At 39.2% G+C, this 19,641-nt stretch overlaps 1 protein-coding gene across 1 annotated transcript in view; it reads right to left on the bottom strand.

The window, feature by feature from the left end:
- The window catches only part of LOC309663351 (cyclin-Y-like protein 1), a 34,410-nt gene extending 14,988 nt beyond the window's left edge, over nucleotides 1-19,422 (bottom strand). Inside the window, exons 1-4 of the mRNA XM_082467323.1 lie at nucleotides 19,087-19,422; nucleotides 9,887-9,961; nucleotides 7,967-8,001; nucleotides 1,821-1,921 (exon numbers count right to left, since the gene is read on the bottom strand). Of these exons, the coding sequence (XP_082323449.1) occupies nucleotides 1,821-1,921; nucleotides 7,967-8,001; nucleotides 9,887-9,961; nucleotides 19,087-19,312 (437 nt within the window). The 5' untranslated portion in view covers nucleotides 19,313-19,422. The remainder of the gene's footprint in view (nucleotides 1-1,820; nucleotides 1,922-7,966; nucleotides 8,002-9,886; nucleotides 9,962-19,086) is intronic.
- Nucleotides 19,423-19,641: the final 219 nt, after the last annotated feature.

The following is a 19,641-nucleotide window of genomic DNA, read 5'->3' as shown; positions in this document are numbered from 1 at the left end:
AAAAAAAAGGATGAAACCTTCTTGTCTGAGCAAGGTTAATCTTTTTTTTTTTTTTTTTAATTTTATTTAATTTTACTTAATTTGGGCTGCATGGGGTCTTCGTTACTGCACGTGGGCTTTCTCTAGTTGCCAAGAGCGGGGGCTGCTCTTTGTCGTGGTGCGCGGCCTTCTCACTGTGGTGGCTTCTCTTGTTGCACGGCACGGGCTCTAGGTGCGTGGGCTTCAGTAGTTGTGGCACACGGGCTCAGTAGTTGTGGCTCGCGGGCTCTACGGCACAGGCTCAGTAGTTGTGGCGCACGGGTTTAATTGCTTTGCGGCATGTTGGATCTTCCCGGACCAGGGCTCGAACCTGTGTCCCCTGCGTTGGCAGGCAGATTCTTAAACCACTATACCACCAGGGAAGTCCCTGAGCAAGGTTAACCTTCCAAGTACTTTTGAATTATATACTGGACATCAGACTCTTTTGAATTCAAAAGAAGCTGCGACTCTAGCCAAAGTAGAGTGGTTTTTGTACCCACAGATTCAGTGTCTTGGCTGAATAAAAACATTCAGTGATTATGTGATAAGTGCCCAAACTCAGGACTTTAGAGATGGGGCTCAGTTTTTGCTGAAACATGATTTGACTGCAACTATTATTGTAAGCAAGAGAGGAAAGTTACATTATTATGACTGTGAACTTGCTGTCTTTAATTAAAGTAGAAGTTACTGATAATTTAAATAGCTAGAAAAAAAGCTGGCACATTAAAAACCAATTAAAAATACAATTAGCTTATAAAATTAAGACAATAAATAAAATTAAGGATAAGGACATTAATATTTTCAAATAGCATTTCCCAAACTGTGTTCTGGAAAATCAACATTCATATCCTAAGGAGATGTTAATGTTTCGTGGACAACTGCGAGGGAGGAGGCAAGAAGCTCTGCATCCCGTCTGGTTTTTTTCTCTTAAATAAGCTTGAAAGGTTCATCATTAGGGTGTTTTGAAAGTGCATCTCCAATTGTGGACTATGAGGTGCTCCCAGAAATTAAAGAATAGTTTCCATCATCATGACACTGTTCGTGTCTCCTTAAGTATAAGCCTGACCACAGCCATGTTTCCGAAACCTCACCTCTTTTATTGTTCTCTGCTGTGATTGATACAGTGTGTTGGAGATATATTTATATATATAAACAAAACTTAAATGTGTCTATTAAGTTAAAACCTCAGTTGAACAAATTTCATCTACAAAGAAATTAAGCTTGAGTGTGTATTTCTTAAGACTGGTTTGATATATTCTCCCCCTCTTTGGGGGACAGGAAGGAGAAGTAAAATTTCATACAGAAAGAGTGCAGGAAAAAAAAAAATGCACAGTGGGATAAATCTGACAAACTCCAATTAAATTTAAATGCAGATTCGCTTTGGTGCCAGTAGGGGACAAGCTGTTCCTTCTTCTAAGAGTAGCTTCCAAAGTAGTGCACATTGTTTGAGGACTACAACTCATACAGAAATAATTGTCTCTAGAAACAGCCAATCAAAAGCACCTCTCTTTCTCACTGTGTTCAACAATGGCTTAGCAACAGAAACGCGTCAAATAAAGATTTATACTTTTTCTGGGATTTCTTATTTGCTAACTGGCTTTCCCTTCTATCATGCGCTCTAAGATTAAAATGGAAACTGAAAATTCATATTTAGGTCCTTGAAATCAATCTATAGTTGACACCAGTTTTTTAACCTGATCACTGAAAAGGACAATTCAAATGAATGAAATTATGTATGGCTAGGATGCTTTTAGCGATAAGGGGGTCTGTCACTCAGCCCTTGGCAACCTACTTGTACTCACCATTTTACTGTGGTTCTAAGATTAGGCTGGCTGACCGTGCTGTCATCTAGAAATATTGTTGAGCATGAGCTATACTTTTTAGTAAGCTGCCCTGGAGATACCTGAAGGGGAAGGGAAATAGAAGAAAATGTCACAGTAAGTTAAACCTATCAAGTGTGTGTTTTTCCTTGGTTAAAATGTCAAACGATAAAGCATTAAGATTTTTCTTACACTCCATGAACTGCCTGAGTGTGATATCATGTGCAGCTCTATGGGAAACCTCTATACTCTGACTTCCACAGACGAGCTTTGAGAAATGGGTTCTAAAATGCTGCCTTGATATAGTACCTATAATCAAACCTGGCAAGCACCTATTATAAATTACCTTTATAATAATGTAAAAAGTTTAGAATAAGATTTCAGGGTTTTTTCCTTAAGCAATGAAATGCAGCTGAGATTTCCTATTTCTATTCATTTACTACAATAAAACGTAATGCTTTATATAATACCGATGTAGGAGCATTTCACTGCAGTAAATGAACACCAATAATAAATGTATTAGTTCAGGAGACAGTGTGACGAAACAAACGTTTTCCAATCAGAGGCTGGGCATGCCAGGGCTGCTCTATCACTAAAAAGCTGGGGGCCATAAGTCTCTCTGGGCCTCAATTTCCTTATCTGGAGGACAAAAAGGTACTGCTTAAAGATTCTCTCGCATCCAAAAAAAACGGATAAAACAACTCTGAGAATTTAACTTCTCACTTCACGTTTAAGTAAGACTGCCGTTACATTACTCAAGTGAGAACCTCAGAGAATACTTGCCATTCATTTCAAAATTGTACTAATTCTGTTCTACGTGTTATTTGACACTCCTGCCTCACCCATGCTGCTCTCTGCCTGCAATGCCTTTTTCTTCCTCCTGTCCCAGCAAGCTTGACCCCATCTGCCTCTAGGATCCCTTTGCCAGCAGGCACACCACAAAACTTCTCACTTTCTGCACACTCACACATCTAATTTACCAACTGTTCCATGGTCTCAGCTGCTTGCATAGTACCACCCTCTTAAGTAAACAAGCTTCTCCAGGTTAGGAAGATTCTTCTCCTACCTCCAGCTACTGAGCACAGAATCTGGGACAAATTAGGATTCGACAAGTGTTTGAGAAATTATTTAAGATCAGTTACAACTGGAGGTAAATCTTACTAAAGATACAAATACGTGAGAATTTATCTACAGTGGTGTTGGATAGGTGACAAAGAACTTTTTGAGACCCTCTAGAGAATGAACTATCTTTAAAACACTTTAGAAGTATCCATTTATTTGTGAAGAGCCCATGAACACGGCAATAGTCAAATACTAAAATGGCCTAAACTATGGTAGGACAACTCTCTTCCTTAAAGTAAGGCCAATAACCAAATCCCAATCACTGAAAGCCACTGGAAGGAAGAGTAGCATTCTTTAATACCACAGAATACGAACAATTTTAAAGCTGGGTTTTGTTTTTGGTTTTTGTTTGTTTACTAATTCAGATGAGCCTTCCTTCCTCCTATTAATATAAAATAGTTTTCACCATGCTGTCACACTCTCCCATCAATGTCCTCCACAAATACATGAAAGGTGAGGCAGGGAGAAAATCTAGTTGATGCTTGTTAAAATACAGAGCATTTAAATAAAAATTGCCAGTATCCAATAATCAGAAATATCCAAATGGCATATATAAAACACCATTTTGCTTGTTTCAGATACTTTATGCAAAGCCACTTATTCCTTATTAACAAAAAGTTCTAGATGTAACATATTTGAAACAGTATCACTATTTGGAAGACTAATTTCTCCTTCAAGCTAGAAATGTTTTAAACTAAAACTCTGATATGGTCCTTAAGCTATTTGGTTAATGTGTAATTTTAGAATCTCAAAAAACAGATACAGCATGAAAAATGAAAATTCACTCATTCAAATACTTTGATTCTAAACGAAGCAGGTTATCTTTTAAGGTCACTACTATTAGGGTATAATATGACATACACTACACGTAATAAAAGTCAATTCTGACCAAAAATCTATATATATGAGGGGAATAAAAATAGTAAGGAAATGTACCAAAATATAGACTAGTTGGTAGAGCTTTGGGTGCTATTTATCCTGTTTTCCTCTATTAAAAACTTTTTTTTCTATTATGAATGTATATTGATTTGTCTTTGGAAATATTACTGCTAAAACATTTAAAATTTTTAATTAGATGTGCTCTATAGTCCTATGGGGGCTCATTTAAGTTGTATCAGCAATTTACAGTCTACTGGCTCGATCCTACAAAAGAAACACTTCCACAGGCCTACTCCTGAAACTATTCAAACTTTCCAGCATCTAGTGTTCACTAAAGGATGGCAGAATTGAAGCCTCTGAGCAAAGCCTAGATATGTTAGCTGCCAGCAGATTACTTTCCTCTCATCTTGCTTGAAAATTTAAGATAACTGTCCTTTATGATTAAAGCCTTACCATTGCTGGCTCACAACCTCAATAAACTGCACTGACACACATAAGGGTATAAAATGCAAATACAAAAAAAAAAAAACAAGTAGCAAAAAACACTACTGACAGTTTAATGTTCATAGGTATTATTTCAATTGGTCACTGAAGAAGAGTATTTATCTTCATTCAGTACTAAGGACAAAATACATGGACTTTTACAATCTTTATAAGGGGAAAGGTTGCTTAGTAGACTGCAGGTTTAATGGTGAAGACTAGAAAATAATCATACCTAGGAGGCTAGTAAGTAACAACCCTCAAAGCTTATCATTAAAGGTCAAGTACCTGTTGAAATCCTGCCCCCACCCAATGACTCTTCCCATTGTGCCTACTGCCTCTGATTTTAACCCATTAAAAGAATAAAGCTGGAGAGAGCGAGAGTACGAAGTGCGGCAACCCGAGTCATGGCAGGACAGGCATTTAGAAAGTTTCTTCCCCTCTTTGACCGAGTATTAGTTGAAAGAAGTGCACCCGAAGTTGTAACCAAAGGAGGCATTATGCTTCCAGAAAAATCGCAAGGAAAAGTATTGCAAGCAATGGTAGTAGCTGTTGGATCAGGCTCTAAAGGAAAGGGTGGAGAGATTCAACCAGTTAGTGTGTAAGTTGGAGATAAAGTTCTTCTCCCAGAATATGGAGGCACCAAAGTAGTTCTAGATGACAAGGATTATTTCTTATTTAGAGATGGTGACATTCTTGGAAAATATGTCGACTAAAATAAGTCACTATTGAAATGGCATCACGTGAAGCTGCCCGTTCCCCCAATGGCATCACGTGAAGCTGCCACTGAAGTTCTGAAATCTTTCATCCTGTAAATAATTTCCGTGTTTCTTTTATAATAAAGTAATGATATCCAAACTAATGATATTCATTGTCTCTGAAATTTCGTTTTCTCTGTATTGATTTAAACATTCCCAAATAAAAGTATATAAATGAAAAAAAAAAAAAAAAAAGAGAATAAAGCTGAAGTTCACTTTTTTCTTCCCCCTTTTCACAAGTTTTGGATACGTTTATTAAGAATCAATGACTTTAACTGAAAAGTCTGTAATACTCCATCTATGTTGCACATTAATGGACAATATGGTAGGGTGAGTGGTTTGAATAGAATTCATACTCAAGGCCTTAGTAGAAAAGTATAATATTCTAATTATAGGTATAATCAAAAATATTGTCTGAATTAATATCATTAATTATATTGCATTAAACTTCAAACTCAGAACCTATATTCAAAGAATAAATCTAAGTTTGAGTAGACTGACCACAAATCTATTTCCTCTCCCCCTTCTTTCAGATATCATCTCATTAGAATTAAAGGCATTTTTTAAAAAAGCTATACATAAGACAGGATAAACAGCAGATGATTTTTAATGTTTGAAAGGTGAAAAGACTAGATAAAGGAGTGGTAACTGACATGGCAGAACAGAGGAAGCACAACCTTGGTACCTACAGAGACTGACTAGGACAGGAACAAGAAAACCAGTTTGTCTTACAGAACCCAAGGCAGGCTCAGAGTTCAGAGGCGTGGTCCCCAAATCCTTGCAGTGAGGCCCATCAGTTAACGAGTTGTCCAAGTGATGCTTCCAATGAGATCTTAACAGACAGCCAAGGACCATCACACGTTTGAGGGAAGCCCCCAACAAGTAAGAGATCAAAACAGGAAGAAGGAATGGGACTTCCCTGGTGGCGCAGTGGTTAAGAATCCGCCTGCCAATGCAGGGGACACGGGTTCGAGCCCTGGCCCAGAAAGATCCCACAGAGCAACTGAGCCCATGCGCCACAACTACTGAGCCTGCGCTCTAGAGCCCATGAGCCGCAACTACTGAAGCCCGCACGCCCTAGAGCCTGTGCTCCGCAACAAGAGAAGCCACTGCAATGAGAAGCCCACGCACCCAACAGAGAGTAGGCCCAGCTCACCGCAACCAGAGAAAGCCCACGTGCAGAAACCAAGACCCAATGCAGCCAAAAAATCAATAAATAAAATAAAATATAAGGATGCTTTAAAAAAAAACAAAACAAAACAGGAAGAAGGAATTGATGGGAGTGATAAAAACTCAGGAGCAAATGAAAACTTGAAATTGCATCAGTGAAAAAAAGAATGACAGGATATAAGAGAACTCTATAAATTGAAAATAAGGTAGACAAAACAATATATTCAATAGAAGGATTAGAGCACAGTCAAGGAAATCTCCAGGAAGCAGGACAAAAAGACAAAATGCAAAGCAGGAGGGGAAAAAAGTTAGCGATCTGGTAAGTCTAAGACTTCCAACATCTGAATAATAGGAACCTGGAAGAAAAAAACAGAATATCAAAGAAACACACAAAAAAGGTCTATACCAAACCAAATTATGAAATTTCAAAATCCCAGGGAGAGGGAAGGTACTAAAAGGTTCCCGAGAAGGAAGGGATGGGGGAAAATGACTAAAATCGGTAATGTACAATGTACCATACAATGTCAACAGGTTTAAGAGCAACAGTGTAAATGAGAAGATGAGAGGGAAATGTCTTTAGAACGGCAAAAATTAGTTTCAACTGAGAATTCTATACTTTATCAAATAGAAGGAGTTTCAGAGAGGCTAGATCTCTATAAACTTTCTGCCCATGTGCCCTTTTCCCAGGAAAATGTGCTCCAGTAAAACAAGGAAGTATAACAAGACAAGAGGGAAACAGAATCTAGGACATAGGGGATCCAACATAAGAGAGCAGAGTTATGTGAGATCCCAGATGACTTCACACAGATATCCCAGGAAAAGAGGCATAGAGCAGGCCTAGGGGAACACTAATCTATATGGGAGTAGGAAGACAAAAGATTGGGGCAAAGTGTCTCCAAGAAAAAAATGGAACAGATGTGGCTTAGTAGACGGAAAATATTTTTCATAGGCATGTGACAAATGTTAAAACATTTGGGGAAAAAAATAGCTGTTAGAAAACAGGCAAGTGAATATAGTCAGGAAATTAATTCCACAGAAAAAATGAAGAATGTGAAAGCAGGGAGACCGGGCAGGGAGCTACTTACTGCATTTGGCTGTGTGAGATCACGTTGGCTAGGAAAAGGGGGATTGGGTTATCCTAGAGAAGTGCAGAAGTGCTCCAATTTCATTAATATTTAAGAAAAAGAATGAAGGGTGTACAAGGAGGAGGCACAGTCAGAGAACTCTATGGCTCAGCAATGCACAATATTTGCAGAGTCGTAGTAATGTAAACATTGATTCTGATTTAATAAAAACTGATACATGTTGAGGGAACACAGGGAGGGAAATAACGTCATGGTGGAGCGAAGAAGCTAAACTTTCACCTGCTATGACAAGAAGTCAATGGACAGTGCTAAAAATTAACTTACCTGTTATACTTTTATTACTTTGGTTAAAAAATAAGATCAAAAAAATAAGGCAAAAGAATTTAAGGCAGATCTTTATACTACAACCGTATTAGTGAAATTTAACGTAAATGTCAGAACCCTTAAAAAATGGGCACTACTAAGTCAAAGACTTTCCTGAATACATTTGATAATTAGGAAAATAGAGATTTAGAAAATCTACAAAAAAGAGGTCCATGCTAACAGTATTGGATCCATCATATTTTTAGGAATCATGGCAGACATATTTTTAATTCAAACTATTAATTTCTTAACTTTTCAACTGTTTACTTACATGGTTTAAATGGTTGCTCCTCCTCTTTTCCCGCACTAAGAATAAAAAAAAGTAACTGATGAATTCTGATACAAATGCCATAGAAAAATAAAAGTAGTCACTAATTATTTGATGGATTACCAATAACACAATGAGATAAAATTCCATTCTATTTTTTAAAATAATTTCCAACAAAATATATAATTTAAATCACCCAGCAAGATGAGTCCTATAAATAAAATCTAAAAACTTAGTTTCACTTTTTTGACCTAATAGATATTCTGTATTAGGTACAAATGAAAGACTCTCCATTTACAAAAGAAAAGGACAAAGCAAATTAGGCCAGGTGAGAAACTTAGCTAATAAAAAAATTTACCTGCTGCATAGCTGAACTACTAGCCAGGAGTATTTTCTAAGTCTTCATTTACACACAGCTTACTTTAATTACCACAATCTACAGATGACAACTCTACGAACCAGTTTCTGGCCAGGCACTCATCTCCCAACGCACCGGTATCTCTGGAAGCATCCTGAACCACTTAATGGTAACCTACTCAAATACCTTACTGAAAAAATACACAACTGGAAAGTAACCTATGTTAAACGTAAATTTTAAAATGAGTGTGCTGACCTAAATGAACATATCTACAGCACACAAAACGGTTTTGCTCCAACAAAGGCCAGAAGAATAAAAGCCTGAAGAGGGTCTTAGGCCACACTCTTGCTCACATTGCCTCCTTTAACTCCAGACAGGCATCACAGGCACGGATTCCTTAAGGCTGAAGAGAGAGACAGGCATGGGACAGCTTTTCTTTTACTGTCTCCAGAGCCCCTCTACATGTGAGCAGCTCATGGCTCTGGAAGAAACTGAGAAATAGAGCAATCCTAACCAGAAATGAGTGGCTCAAGTACACACACTAGAAAAATGCAAGTTAGAAACCCCAGGAGCTTCCAGGTTGGTGAGCATGTAGTACCCTTGCAGAGGGCATCAAAGCTCTGTGCCCTGTCCCCATGCCTGGCCCTATGCATCTCTTCCATCTGGCTGTTCCTGAGTTATATCCTTTTATAAAAACCAGTGATCTAACGGAAAAAAACAAAAAGCAAAACAACAACAACAAAAAACCAAACCTCCGTTTTTTATTGTGCTGCATCACTTTAAATATTATGGAATGTTCACTTCTTGTATTCCTGCTCTCGTAATCAACTGAAAAACTTGGTCACGTATGGCTTTTTAGCAAATAAACTAGGATTTAACATAACATTCAGGAAGACAAGCAGGCAAGCAGGAGTGCAAAAAATTCTACGGTTCTGATTCTCATCTTAAAACAAGGAGGACACAGGAAATTTATATGAGTTTCACATGCTGAGGATAATCTTCTGGAAAACCCCATATGGCATGTTGCTCTTATTACCCTGGCACAGCACTACATTAGGATGAGAAAGTTTTGAATAGCTTAAAAGTTCTGAGTAGCATAAATCTGGATGTGAGATAGGCTCGTCTGGTTGAACACTGTGTAAAACAGGGCCAAAATCACAAGGCTCAATTCCCATATATAACAACTGATTTTTCTGATTTGATCAAATGAAAACCTAACTGTGACCTAAACCCTATCATTTGTCTTTAACATATGTGCTCTTCGGAGCAAGGGGAAAAGGACAAAGTAGCATGGAGAAATAGACCACATCTAAATCATGTGGCCAGTTGACTATGTTGATAAAGAGGTGGCAAAATGTATAAACAGATAGTCTAAGTGTTCTCCTCCCTAAAACACTGACAACTAAAGGAAACTGTATCATCAACATATTAAAATAAGACAAGTGAATACATAAAAAAGTGAAACATTTAAACCACTGTAAGAGTTTTTCTAAATACCTCCTATAATACACAAAACAAAAACAGTTTTCACTCTTTTTCTCAGGGAAAAAAAAGCATTGCCTTACCATCTGTTTGAGATTTGCTCGGAAAAATGGTGCTTGCCCTTGGGTGGTCAGAAGGGTTTGGTTCCAAAGCTAAGTCTGTATAGGAAGAAGAGAAAAAGGTGTGGTGATTTAGTTGAGTAGAAAAATACATGATTTTAAAGATAGCTACACATTGATTGAAACCACTTATTAATAGTCTTGAGAAGAGCTTTTAGTAATGACAAAAAGGCAATTTTAGTAAAGGCACAATATAAAAATTCTATTGGGAAACAGCAAAATTGTAGAAACTCTCCATACATGTGGAATAAAACCATGGCTATGTCTTAGACTTCTTTAACTTGCACCTAAATAATCTATGCCATTTTTAGATGAATCATATATGTGACTCCCCTCCTATTTATCAATTAAAAATTCAGTCACCCTCTTTTAAAGCTGATATTACTAGCACATTCCAGGAACAGTCTCAAGAAGCAAGTTATGCTGTGGCCAACTACTGTCAGATACCAGCTCAATATATCAAATATGCCAAAACGAAGTGAGTTGCTTTTGGCAAATGTTCTTCAGACAATCAAATGGCTAATTCTAACTCCATTCAACAAGTGAACTCATTTAATTGGCTGTGGTTTATCTGGGGGCTATTCATCATGGCAGATTTAAGAGGACTACATAAAAGTTCAATGTTCTAATCTAGAGGAACACTTCCATGAGAGTGATTTTTAACTTTGCCCTCTATTTCCAAAGCTAAACTCACTTCTTCATTCCACGCTGCATGATCAATTTGGGGCTTCAATAAGAGCACTTTCTGGAGCAGATCATAGGGCTACTAGAAAAAAATTTTGGCCATACCTACACGAAAAGGTGGGTCTGCCTGTAGCCCACCTTGCACCAAGGTGGGATAGCGTCTTCTATTTAGGCAGAAATACAAAACAAGCACAAGCTACCACATAGGATAGTAAGGTTGTTGTTTCAAACAAACAAACAAACATAAAAGCCCTATGACACTTCCTCAGCAAAGTCCATCTCAAACCATTTAACCAATCTTTTAAGAAACTGGACCAAGATTCAGATAAAGAGTAATGGTTAAGGCAATTATTTCCCAAACCACATAATAACTGATCTGTTTTTGAAATATGGCTTTGATGGTCAAAGTGAAATACAAATATATCCCTGCCTCTTAGAGAATCCAAAGAATACACACATTGATATATTAAAAACTAATTAGTCTAGTAGTGAATTCTGTCTAACCCAGCATTTCACAAATGTATCTACCTAGAATCCCCTTTTCCCACCCAGAAAGAATTTGGCACGAACAGTAATTTTGGACTTCCCGTTTTAACAGGAATCTGAGCCATCCATTTTAATGTCATTGCCAGCACTAGTAATTTACAGAGCTAAACCAACTGCTTTGTTCTTCATGAAAATTCCTTCACTGAATTTGAAGTTTATCAAGCTGCTTTTGGAGAAAATATTCTATTCAACATTTTTATGTAAAAGACCCATATAATTATTTTAAAGTTTTTTTCTCCTACATATTTGAAAAATTAAGACAATGGGAAAATAAATTATTTCAGCTGTACACAAAATGGCAGGCAGAGACTTTCACAGCTGCCTCTAACCTATAGCTTCCGAAAGAATTCATGACTACTTACCTATACCAAAAAGAAAGTAAATAGACTACATTTGAATCTAAAAAATAAGCAGAAATGTTTGCAAAGTAGCTGTATTATTTATCAGTGTCTATGGCATGGTAAAACTTAACAATTTTCAATGGAAGTCCAGGAAAATTAAGTGCCAGAATCAAAGAGAAGCAAGCTTTAACACACACACACACACACACACACACACACACACACACACACACACACACACACCCGCCAAACCAAGATGTGCTACTACAGATCTAAATACAAAAGTCAAGAAGGCTGGGATAAAAGAAATGACAACATGCAAAAAAAAAAAAGTAAACTGAGCCCAAGTGACCAGAAAAAAGCTGGCACTCTCCCTACTCTATCCTAGGGGGTTCAAAGGTAGGCACAGGACCCAGGACCGGCCAATCAATCACAGCTGTCCTGGGACGTCCCAAGAAAAGAGAAAGGCAGAACTGTACTCTAGGGTCCTTAGCTAGTCTTGAGCTGCTGGACACTCCCCTTGCTATCATGAGGGGAAAGGCTTTTCAGGAGACATCAACAGAGGAGAGCAGAACTGAGGAGATCATTTAACTCCTGGGTCAAGTAGTGCTTAACTCTGTGATGTTCTTTTAACTTGCAACTGAAGGAGACCTGGTTAATCAGCAGTACTGATGATCACACTAAAGGTGGGGAAAGGTAAAAGTCACTTGCTCATTCCTTTAACAAATATCATGAACAAAAATCTGCATGAGACAAAACGATGCTCTGTTTAAAAATTACACACAACCATTCACAATCATTAACACACAATGATTCACAACCGTTACTTTTAGTTGCTTTTCTTATACGTTAAAAAAAGCTCTAATTAGTGTACAATTTATGTCTTCTTGTTACTAACAAGCGCTCTCCACCCCACTGTTGCATATTTATTGTTTAATGAATACACACTGGCCCATCAAGTGTTATTCCTATACTGGACTTAGCCAATCCCCTATTGCTGGGGATTGGTGCTTACAAAGTTCTATTCTTAAAATATTATGAGGAAAATCTTCATGTACATAGTTTTTTAAAATAATGGTTTTATCTCCGTAGCAAAGATCTTCGGAAGTGGAATGACTAAGCCAAAAGGTTAGATCACTTTCACGGCTCCATGTACAACGCTAAATTGCTTCCTAAAGAAGGTGGGGGGCACATTAGGGTATAATGCTACCAATCATGACATTTTGAGTTCCTACCCTTGCTTTGGATACTTGAAAAAAAAAAAAAAATTCCTACTGATATGAATGAGGAACCTCACTGTAGATCTAATTTGTATTTCTTTTGATTACACAGTTTGACCATTTTCCCACAGTTATCAGTGTTATTTCCACTTTGGTGAGTTGGCCTATCATTTGAATGTACTGTAAACACCAGGGCCCTACTGCTGTCAGTTTGCATGAGGTTTTCAGAAAATATTAATCTTTTGTTTATAGCCTATATAACTAACAATTTTCTATATAACTTGCACTTTTTGCTAATGAAAAATACCACATCACTATCTTATAGAATGGACATGTGAGCCATTAGACAGTAAACTCATACATACACACAATATTTCTGCACTTCCCATGAACTATCTTCCCAAGAGCCTAAGGAGACTATGATAAAACCTACCACACTCTTCACTATCACAAAGGTAAGACTGCCAACTATTAAGCAAAGCTTTACCACCCACCATCCCTCTCATCCCTCTCCCCACCACATGCACACACAGTAATTTAGAGACTTCAGGAAATTACTGTGCATTCAGGAAATTACATGGATTCTTCCGAAAGTTATTTCTTTAGAAACCTCTAAGAATGTTTTACCCAGGAGAAATATTCTTGAGCTCATGATTAGGGGTTATGATTAAAACTGTATTTTAAGACCCATCATTTTTGTATTATCAATTTAAATTGCAACTTATTTGACAGCATGATAGGTCGATGTAGAAAAAGTATGATTAAAAAAAAATTAAACTCGGTCTTCATGTAAACATTCCTCAGAGGAAACCTGTAAAACACCACCGACACTGAATACTGTTTTTCCTCCAATCTAAGATTCTACCAGTTGTTAAGATCCATCTCAATTGCAGTTGTTAAAAGTGTGAAAACATAGGCAACTTAGAACAAATGAAATGCATTACTGAAGGCTAAAAGTGTTAAAACTATGCTATCAAACTGTCGATAAATGATTTGTCCTTGTTAAAATATTAGAGGGAGAGGGAAGTGACCAAGAAAGCATCTGACAGAAGCAGCATATTTCAGAAAGCGATTAATATCGACATATTGATTTCAATATATTCCAAATAAACAGGAGATGTCAGCAGTTTCTGGGCCAACTGCTGAGCACCAGTTTACTTAACGGTAAACACTGCATTTACTGAACTGCCCTAGCATCCCTATACTGTACAGTGTATTAGTTTTATGGCTCATAATACAAACATTACAATCTTTACAATTACCATGTAAACTGATGATTTCATCTCTTTGAGTCCACACTTTCCACCGCAGTCAGGGAGCTCCTGCCAGCCAGCCCTGAGCTGGGCTGCCTCACCAGCGGGTACACAGCAGGCTCCTGCACCTGCCAGGCTACTGCTCACCCAAGCCTTGATCCTGCTTTCCTAGCTTCTGACAATCCTGGCTTCCAAACCTCCCAGCTCTGGTTTCCAACTGCTTCTGTACCTGCCTCTACCCTGGTTCTCACTTTTGCCTTATTTTAATCCTCAATCAGTGTTACAGTGATCATGACTGAGAGGTGACACATAGGTAAGTACACCTGGCTTTATATATTTCTAAAGAGTACTTTACTCAGTTTCTTGGACTTTTAAGAACCTTTCTGGGTTGCAAGTTACCTTCATTTCATTTCACATTATGCAGTGTTACTGTTTTAACTCTTAAGTTTTATTACTTTAATACACTAAAACAACAACAACAAAAAAGGGTGAGAAAAAAGGTAGTATTCCAAAGAAGCTCACGTAATGTCAACAATAAATTCTGTTCCTATATGCCATGCATTTGGAATTTACAGTCCTACTCTCTATCAATACTCATTTTTAAAACCTTGGACAACTCAATTTATACCTAAGAGAAGAATTCCTACACTACCTAACTCAGAACATGGTGAGAATCAAATGAAATGCAAGAGCAATCTATATACTACAGCCTATTTTAGACCCTTATTAATATCGCTTTTTTGTTCAAGCCACTGTTGGCTCTCACCTGAGCTACCGCACCAGCCTCCTAACTGGTCTCCCTCTCTGCTTCCTTCCACCCTTACAGTCTATTCTCACACAGTAGCTGGTCTGATCTCCCTCCGCCCTCTCTACCCCCCTTCCCTTTTTCTAAGAATTAACATCATTCCCCTGCATATAATCCTTCAATGGTTTCCCATTACAATTAGACTAAAATTCATATTTTTTGGTCAAGGCCCACTAGGCATACAAGGTCTTAATCCCCCATATTCCTCCTGGCATTCATTCACTCAGCTGCAGCCACCCATCTTTCTGTCCTTGGCACGCATCAAGCATATTCCCTTCTTAGGAACTGCACAGAAGCCTCTTCTCCCACAGCCTCACATGGCTCTCTTAGGACTGCTCATGGGTCGCTTAAGGAGAGAAGCTGTCTTTAACCACCCCTTGTAAAACTGTCCTCCTCCCCAGCCCATTACCTTCATTTTCTTTCTTAGTGTTCTCACTACCTGATGTTATTCTTGTGTCGTCAGCCCCCAGGCACCTCTAGAAAGTAAGGACCTGAGTTAGGATACGGGTTTTGTCTTGTCTAACCACTGTTTGTCCTGCCTCTGGAATGGTGCCTAATAATCATGTTTCAGTGTACCCAAAACCAGTTAAGGTTCTCCCAATTTTCCCACATCATCTAAGATTTCTTCTAATGCTGTCTTTTGATGTGTCTGTCACCTAAGACCAGAGTTAATTTCAGATCTCTTAGAGTAGTAGTTTAGTTACTCAGAATCAAAGACACAAGACAGGTTACCAAGAACCACGAAAACCTAAAAGAGGAAATCTAATGTTCAGTGAAAAATCAATGGTAACTTTAATTTGGGAAGAGAACATTTAATGTTAAAATACCTTTACTACAAAATGACTCACCCTAGGAATTTAATTAAGTCGTAAGACAAAGTGTACAATCAGAATGCTATAGGGAAGTATCAATACAATGCATCAGTTTTTATCTGTGTCCCCTGAATAAAGCATTATAATGGGATTATAAAACATGCTCAACCATAAAGGCTGGGTAAATGAATTATGCTCCAACCATTCGATGGCACAGTAAATAGTTGGTAAAAGGCAGGCTGTAGAGCTATGCGCAGTTGCATGGAAATACATCACCCTCTAGCACTCTCTAGGTGTCAGCACAGTTCCAGGAGCTTCATGTCGTTACTTTTCTTTATAACAAAAAGTTACAAAGTGGCACATAAAGAACAATCCCATCTTTGTAAAATAAACACAATGTTATGTTTATATGCATACAAAAGGTTCAGGAAGAATCAACACCAAAATATTAATAAAAATTCTGGATATTCTGAGTGTGAGTGAAGGACTTTTGTGTGTTTTCTCAATCTTTCACATCAAATGTTCATTAATACTGTCACCAAAAAAAGGAAAGATCTGTTGCTCAGAGGTTTTTCCACATCATATTGCCAATTCCTTCCCTACCCACTCTTCAGGGGGATGGGAGGTAGGGGTCACTTGAGAGAGCACCTTTCACCAGAAAATTAGCAAAGCTCCTAAGGTCAGAACATAAAGGCTGTATGAAAAGTTGATGAATAAAAATAAAATCAGATAATAGGACCGTAGCATCTTCTTTTCTATTATGACACTACCATCAGTTATATTAGATATACTGTTAAAGACAAAGTAGTAAAAAATTCTTTTGAGTCTATCTGAAATCTATACTACGTTCTTAGGAGTTACTTTTTTGAGATGGCTTGAAGAAATCATGTTCTTCTCCAATGTTTCTGAAGAACAAGACAGAGCATCATTTATGTACGATTTTCTCTAAGTAACCAAATAATTCTTCACTGTAGAAAAGCCAAAATGTTTTATATCTGAGTAGGTATTTCTCAGTTTCCAGGGAAACTGATACAAAATTGTCTGAAATAAAGACATGAAGAGCAAACTTCCAATGTGCCTGTACTTTATATTTGGTGTTCTGACCTTGTTTCTATGGAAACTTAATTAATAGGCAAATGCTGAAATTGAGGTTTCTCTTATCACTTTATCGAATGCCCCCCCAAAAAAGACAAATTGAAATGAAATTTTAACAATCATGTTAAACATAAAAAGGTAAATTCTGTACTCATGAACTCTATTTTTCCAGTTCCTGATTTAGCACTCCTTCCTTATCATACATAGTCGTATGCTAAATGCTTAGTACCTTACCTGCCCGCTTACCAGCTTCCCCTAATGTCCCTCTGTCCAGGGCATTCTCGGCTTCAATTGGATTTCACCAGAACAAACTCTTTAAATTATATCAACGTGTTGACCTGACTGATAAATTTAGGCTATTTCATGACTTCTACCTTTATTCATATCCATTGCAATGTATGTACAGACAGAGAATGGAGAGGTAAATGTTGCTTCTGAGTTGTGTACAATAAACTGGAATGGCAATAATCAAAACGGGAGTATGCTGAGATAGGCCTAACTTATGGATAAATTATAAAATATAAGGTGCACTCTAAACAGTTTCTTAAGCATCCCAAGAACTGAATTTGGCATATCTACCACCTCCCAAGTCTGTCTCTTTTGTTCAGTAGCTGTGTTACACAGTCATTTCAGATCTCTAAGTCTTGGCTTCTTCATCGGCAACAGAGGGAGAATATATACGGGCCTTATTTGTAGATGGAAGGGCCGAGTGAAATACACAAGAAAATGCATTGTAAATCTTAAAAGAATTCTATAAAGGTCCAATTTCCGTCCCTCATCCTACACTAGCCAACTACTAACTGTTTTTAAAAATCATTTAGAGGCTTACCTTATAGCAACAAGCAGAGCAGTTTTCACAAGTACTTACATGCTTTGTGTTTAAAGCTACAATTAATTCACATAATTTGTTCATTCTTTCACAATATCTAACGATTCTGAAAAGGGAGTACTTTCCACTTACAAAGCCACGTCCATCATAAGCGTGAATCCACAGGCTTCATTATTCTAACTTTTAAAGAAATTAAATAAACCCAACTAAAATTTAAATAGAAGAGCTGTAAGACATTTCGTCTATGAAATAATGAAATAATCTCTGGCATTTAAATGAAACAAATGGGCCAGTGGGGCTTTAACATCTTTATGATACAATGTTTTATACTTCAAAGAACAGTCTTTATTAAAGTGCCACTATGCTACCCAGAAATTTTTTTTTTTTTAACCTAGAGCCATCCCTTTCCAAAATTCTAGAGGCAAAAATCAAACATTTCCTCTCTTCTCTCTCTCCTCTCCTCCCCGACAACAACCACCCCCAGCCACTTAGTCTTCAGAACTTTTACCTGAACATTCTTAAAGTTAAATACTATTCTACTGGGGGGGGGGGGCGGAGGAGGAGGGAGCCATGGAGACATTTTTCTGCAGGATGGATGTGGTATGTTAACTCCCAAACCTTTATATTACAAATTACAATCTGAATTTGTTTTTTCTCCTTTGAAACTTCTGTCCAGCAGTCTCAGGAACCACCTCACCCCTCCCTTAGAACAGGCAACGTGCAAAAAAGTCGGTTAAGGCTGTGCAACTGAAGACATACTTGTGTCAAAGTGGGAATTTAAAAGTAATCAGAACTCCATGGGGTCTCCTTTGGTAAAGAAAAAAAACCCAACAACTATTCTCTGCAGCCGTGGCAGTAACGTTTCACACCGTTCACAGTTATTTTAAGCCCCTCTCCCACCATTTTCTTTCCTATCGTGTTCAAATTATAGTTAGAAGGGATAAAGTAGCTTCTATCAGGGCGACTGAAAATATTAAAATCCAAAGAATTTTAGTTAAGAACACCACACTGACTCTGTCCATCTCTATTTTGAATTTAAATGAGAAATCCTCTAATGTTTGTCTTAATTGTCTCGAGTATCAACTACCTTAACGAATAGAAGTCTATCATCAGGCCCTTACCTAGTTCCTTCGCTTAGGTACCATCTGGATAGGGAGACGGGATGGATACGCTGAAGTTAGAGTATTTAAGTTTGCATTAAGAAAAGAGAGACTACACCAGAAAGTCTCTGCTAAGTCCCACGAGATGTTAAATAGAACCACGAACAGGAAGGGCCGCGGATTGGAGGGTCTCAGGCTGGGCTGGGAAATGGGAACGGGGGAAAGAATTGGGCATTCGGGTAGGGAAGAGGGAAGGAGACTGGCCGGACGCGACTGGTAAAGAATAAGGGGTGGGGACGCCAAGCAGAGCCAGCCTTCGTCCCCGGTGCCCAGCCCTGGGAGAGCCAACTCCGGGCAAGAAGGAGCCCTAGGCGGCGTCTCCCTCCCGGGGGACCCTGGGGCCGGCGGAGGCCAGAGGTAAGCCCGAGAGCAGACGGCGCCAACCCCGCGAGGGGCGAGGCGCGCCCGCCGCTTCTTACCTTCGGGCATCTCCCGGTCGCTGATGTGCTGCAGGTGGTGGCCTTCGCCACCTGCGAAATCCAACTCGGCGGGTTCCACGGTAGCCGCCGCCGGAGCTACTGCCACCGCGTTCCCGGCCGCCGCCTTGTAGACCTCAGACTCGCAGTCCGGCTCCGCTGACCCCCTGCGCCGGCCCGACTTGGGGCTGGCATTGGGGGACAGGCAACAACACAGCGAGTTCCCCATGGGGTGCCTTCACTCCTCGCCGCCGCCGCCTCCGCTCGTCCCCCGACTCCGCCGAGCTCAGAAGCCGCCCCCTCCCCCAACAATGGCGCGGCGGGCACTGGCAGCCCCGGGCTATGCCGGGGCTGTGCCCCACATGCAGACGCGACTTCGCCCGCCGCTCTCCTGTCCGCCCAGCCGCCGGGGCCCCGGGCAGGGGTACGGCCCTGGCCGCACCCCCGCCCAGCCGCTGGGCCCCGGGCAGGGGTCCGGCCCCGGCCGCACCCCCGCCGCCGCCTCCCCGGAACCAACTAGTCTGTGAGGGCGGTGACCAGACCGGCTTATTTAAAAGG

Source organism: Balaenoptera physalus, assembly GCF_965194825.1.
Source record: "Balaenoptera physalus genome assembly, chromosome: 6".
Classification (NCBI taxonomy): Eukaryota; Metazoa; Chordata; class Mammalia; order Artiodactyla; family Balaenopteridae; genus Balaenoptera; species Balaenoptera physalus.
The sequence above is the reverse complement of the archived record's forward strand: the minus strand, read 5'-3'. Positions and strand labels throughout refer to the sequence as shown.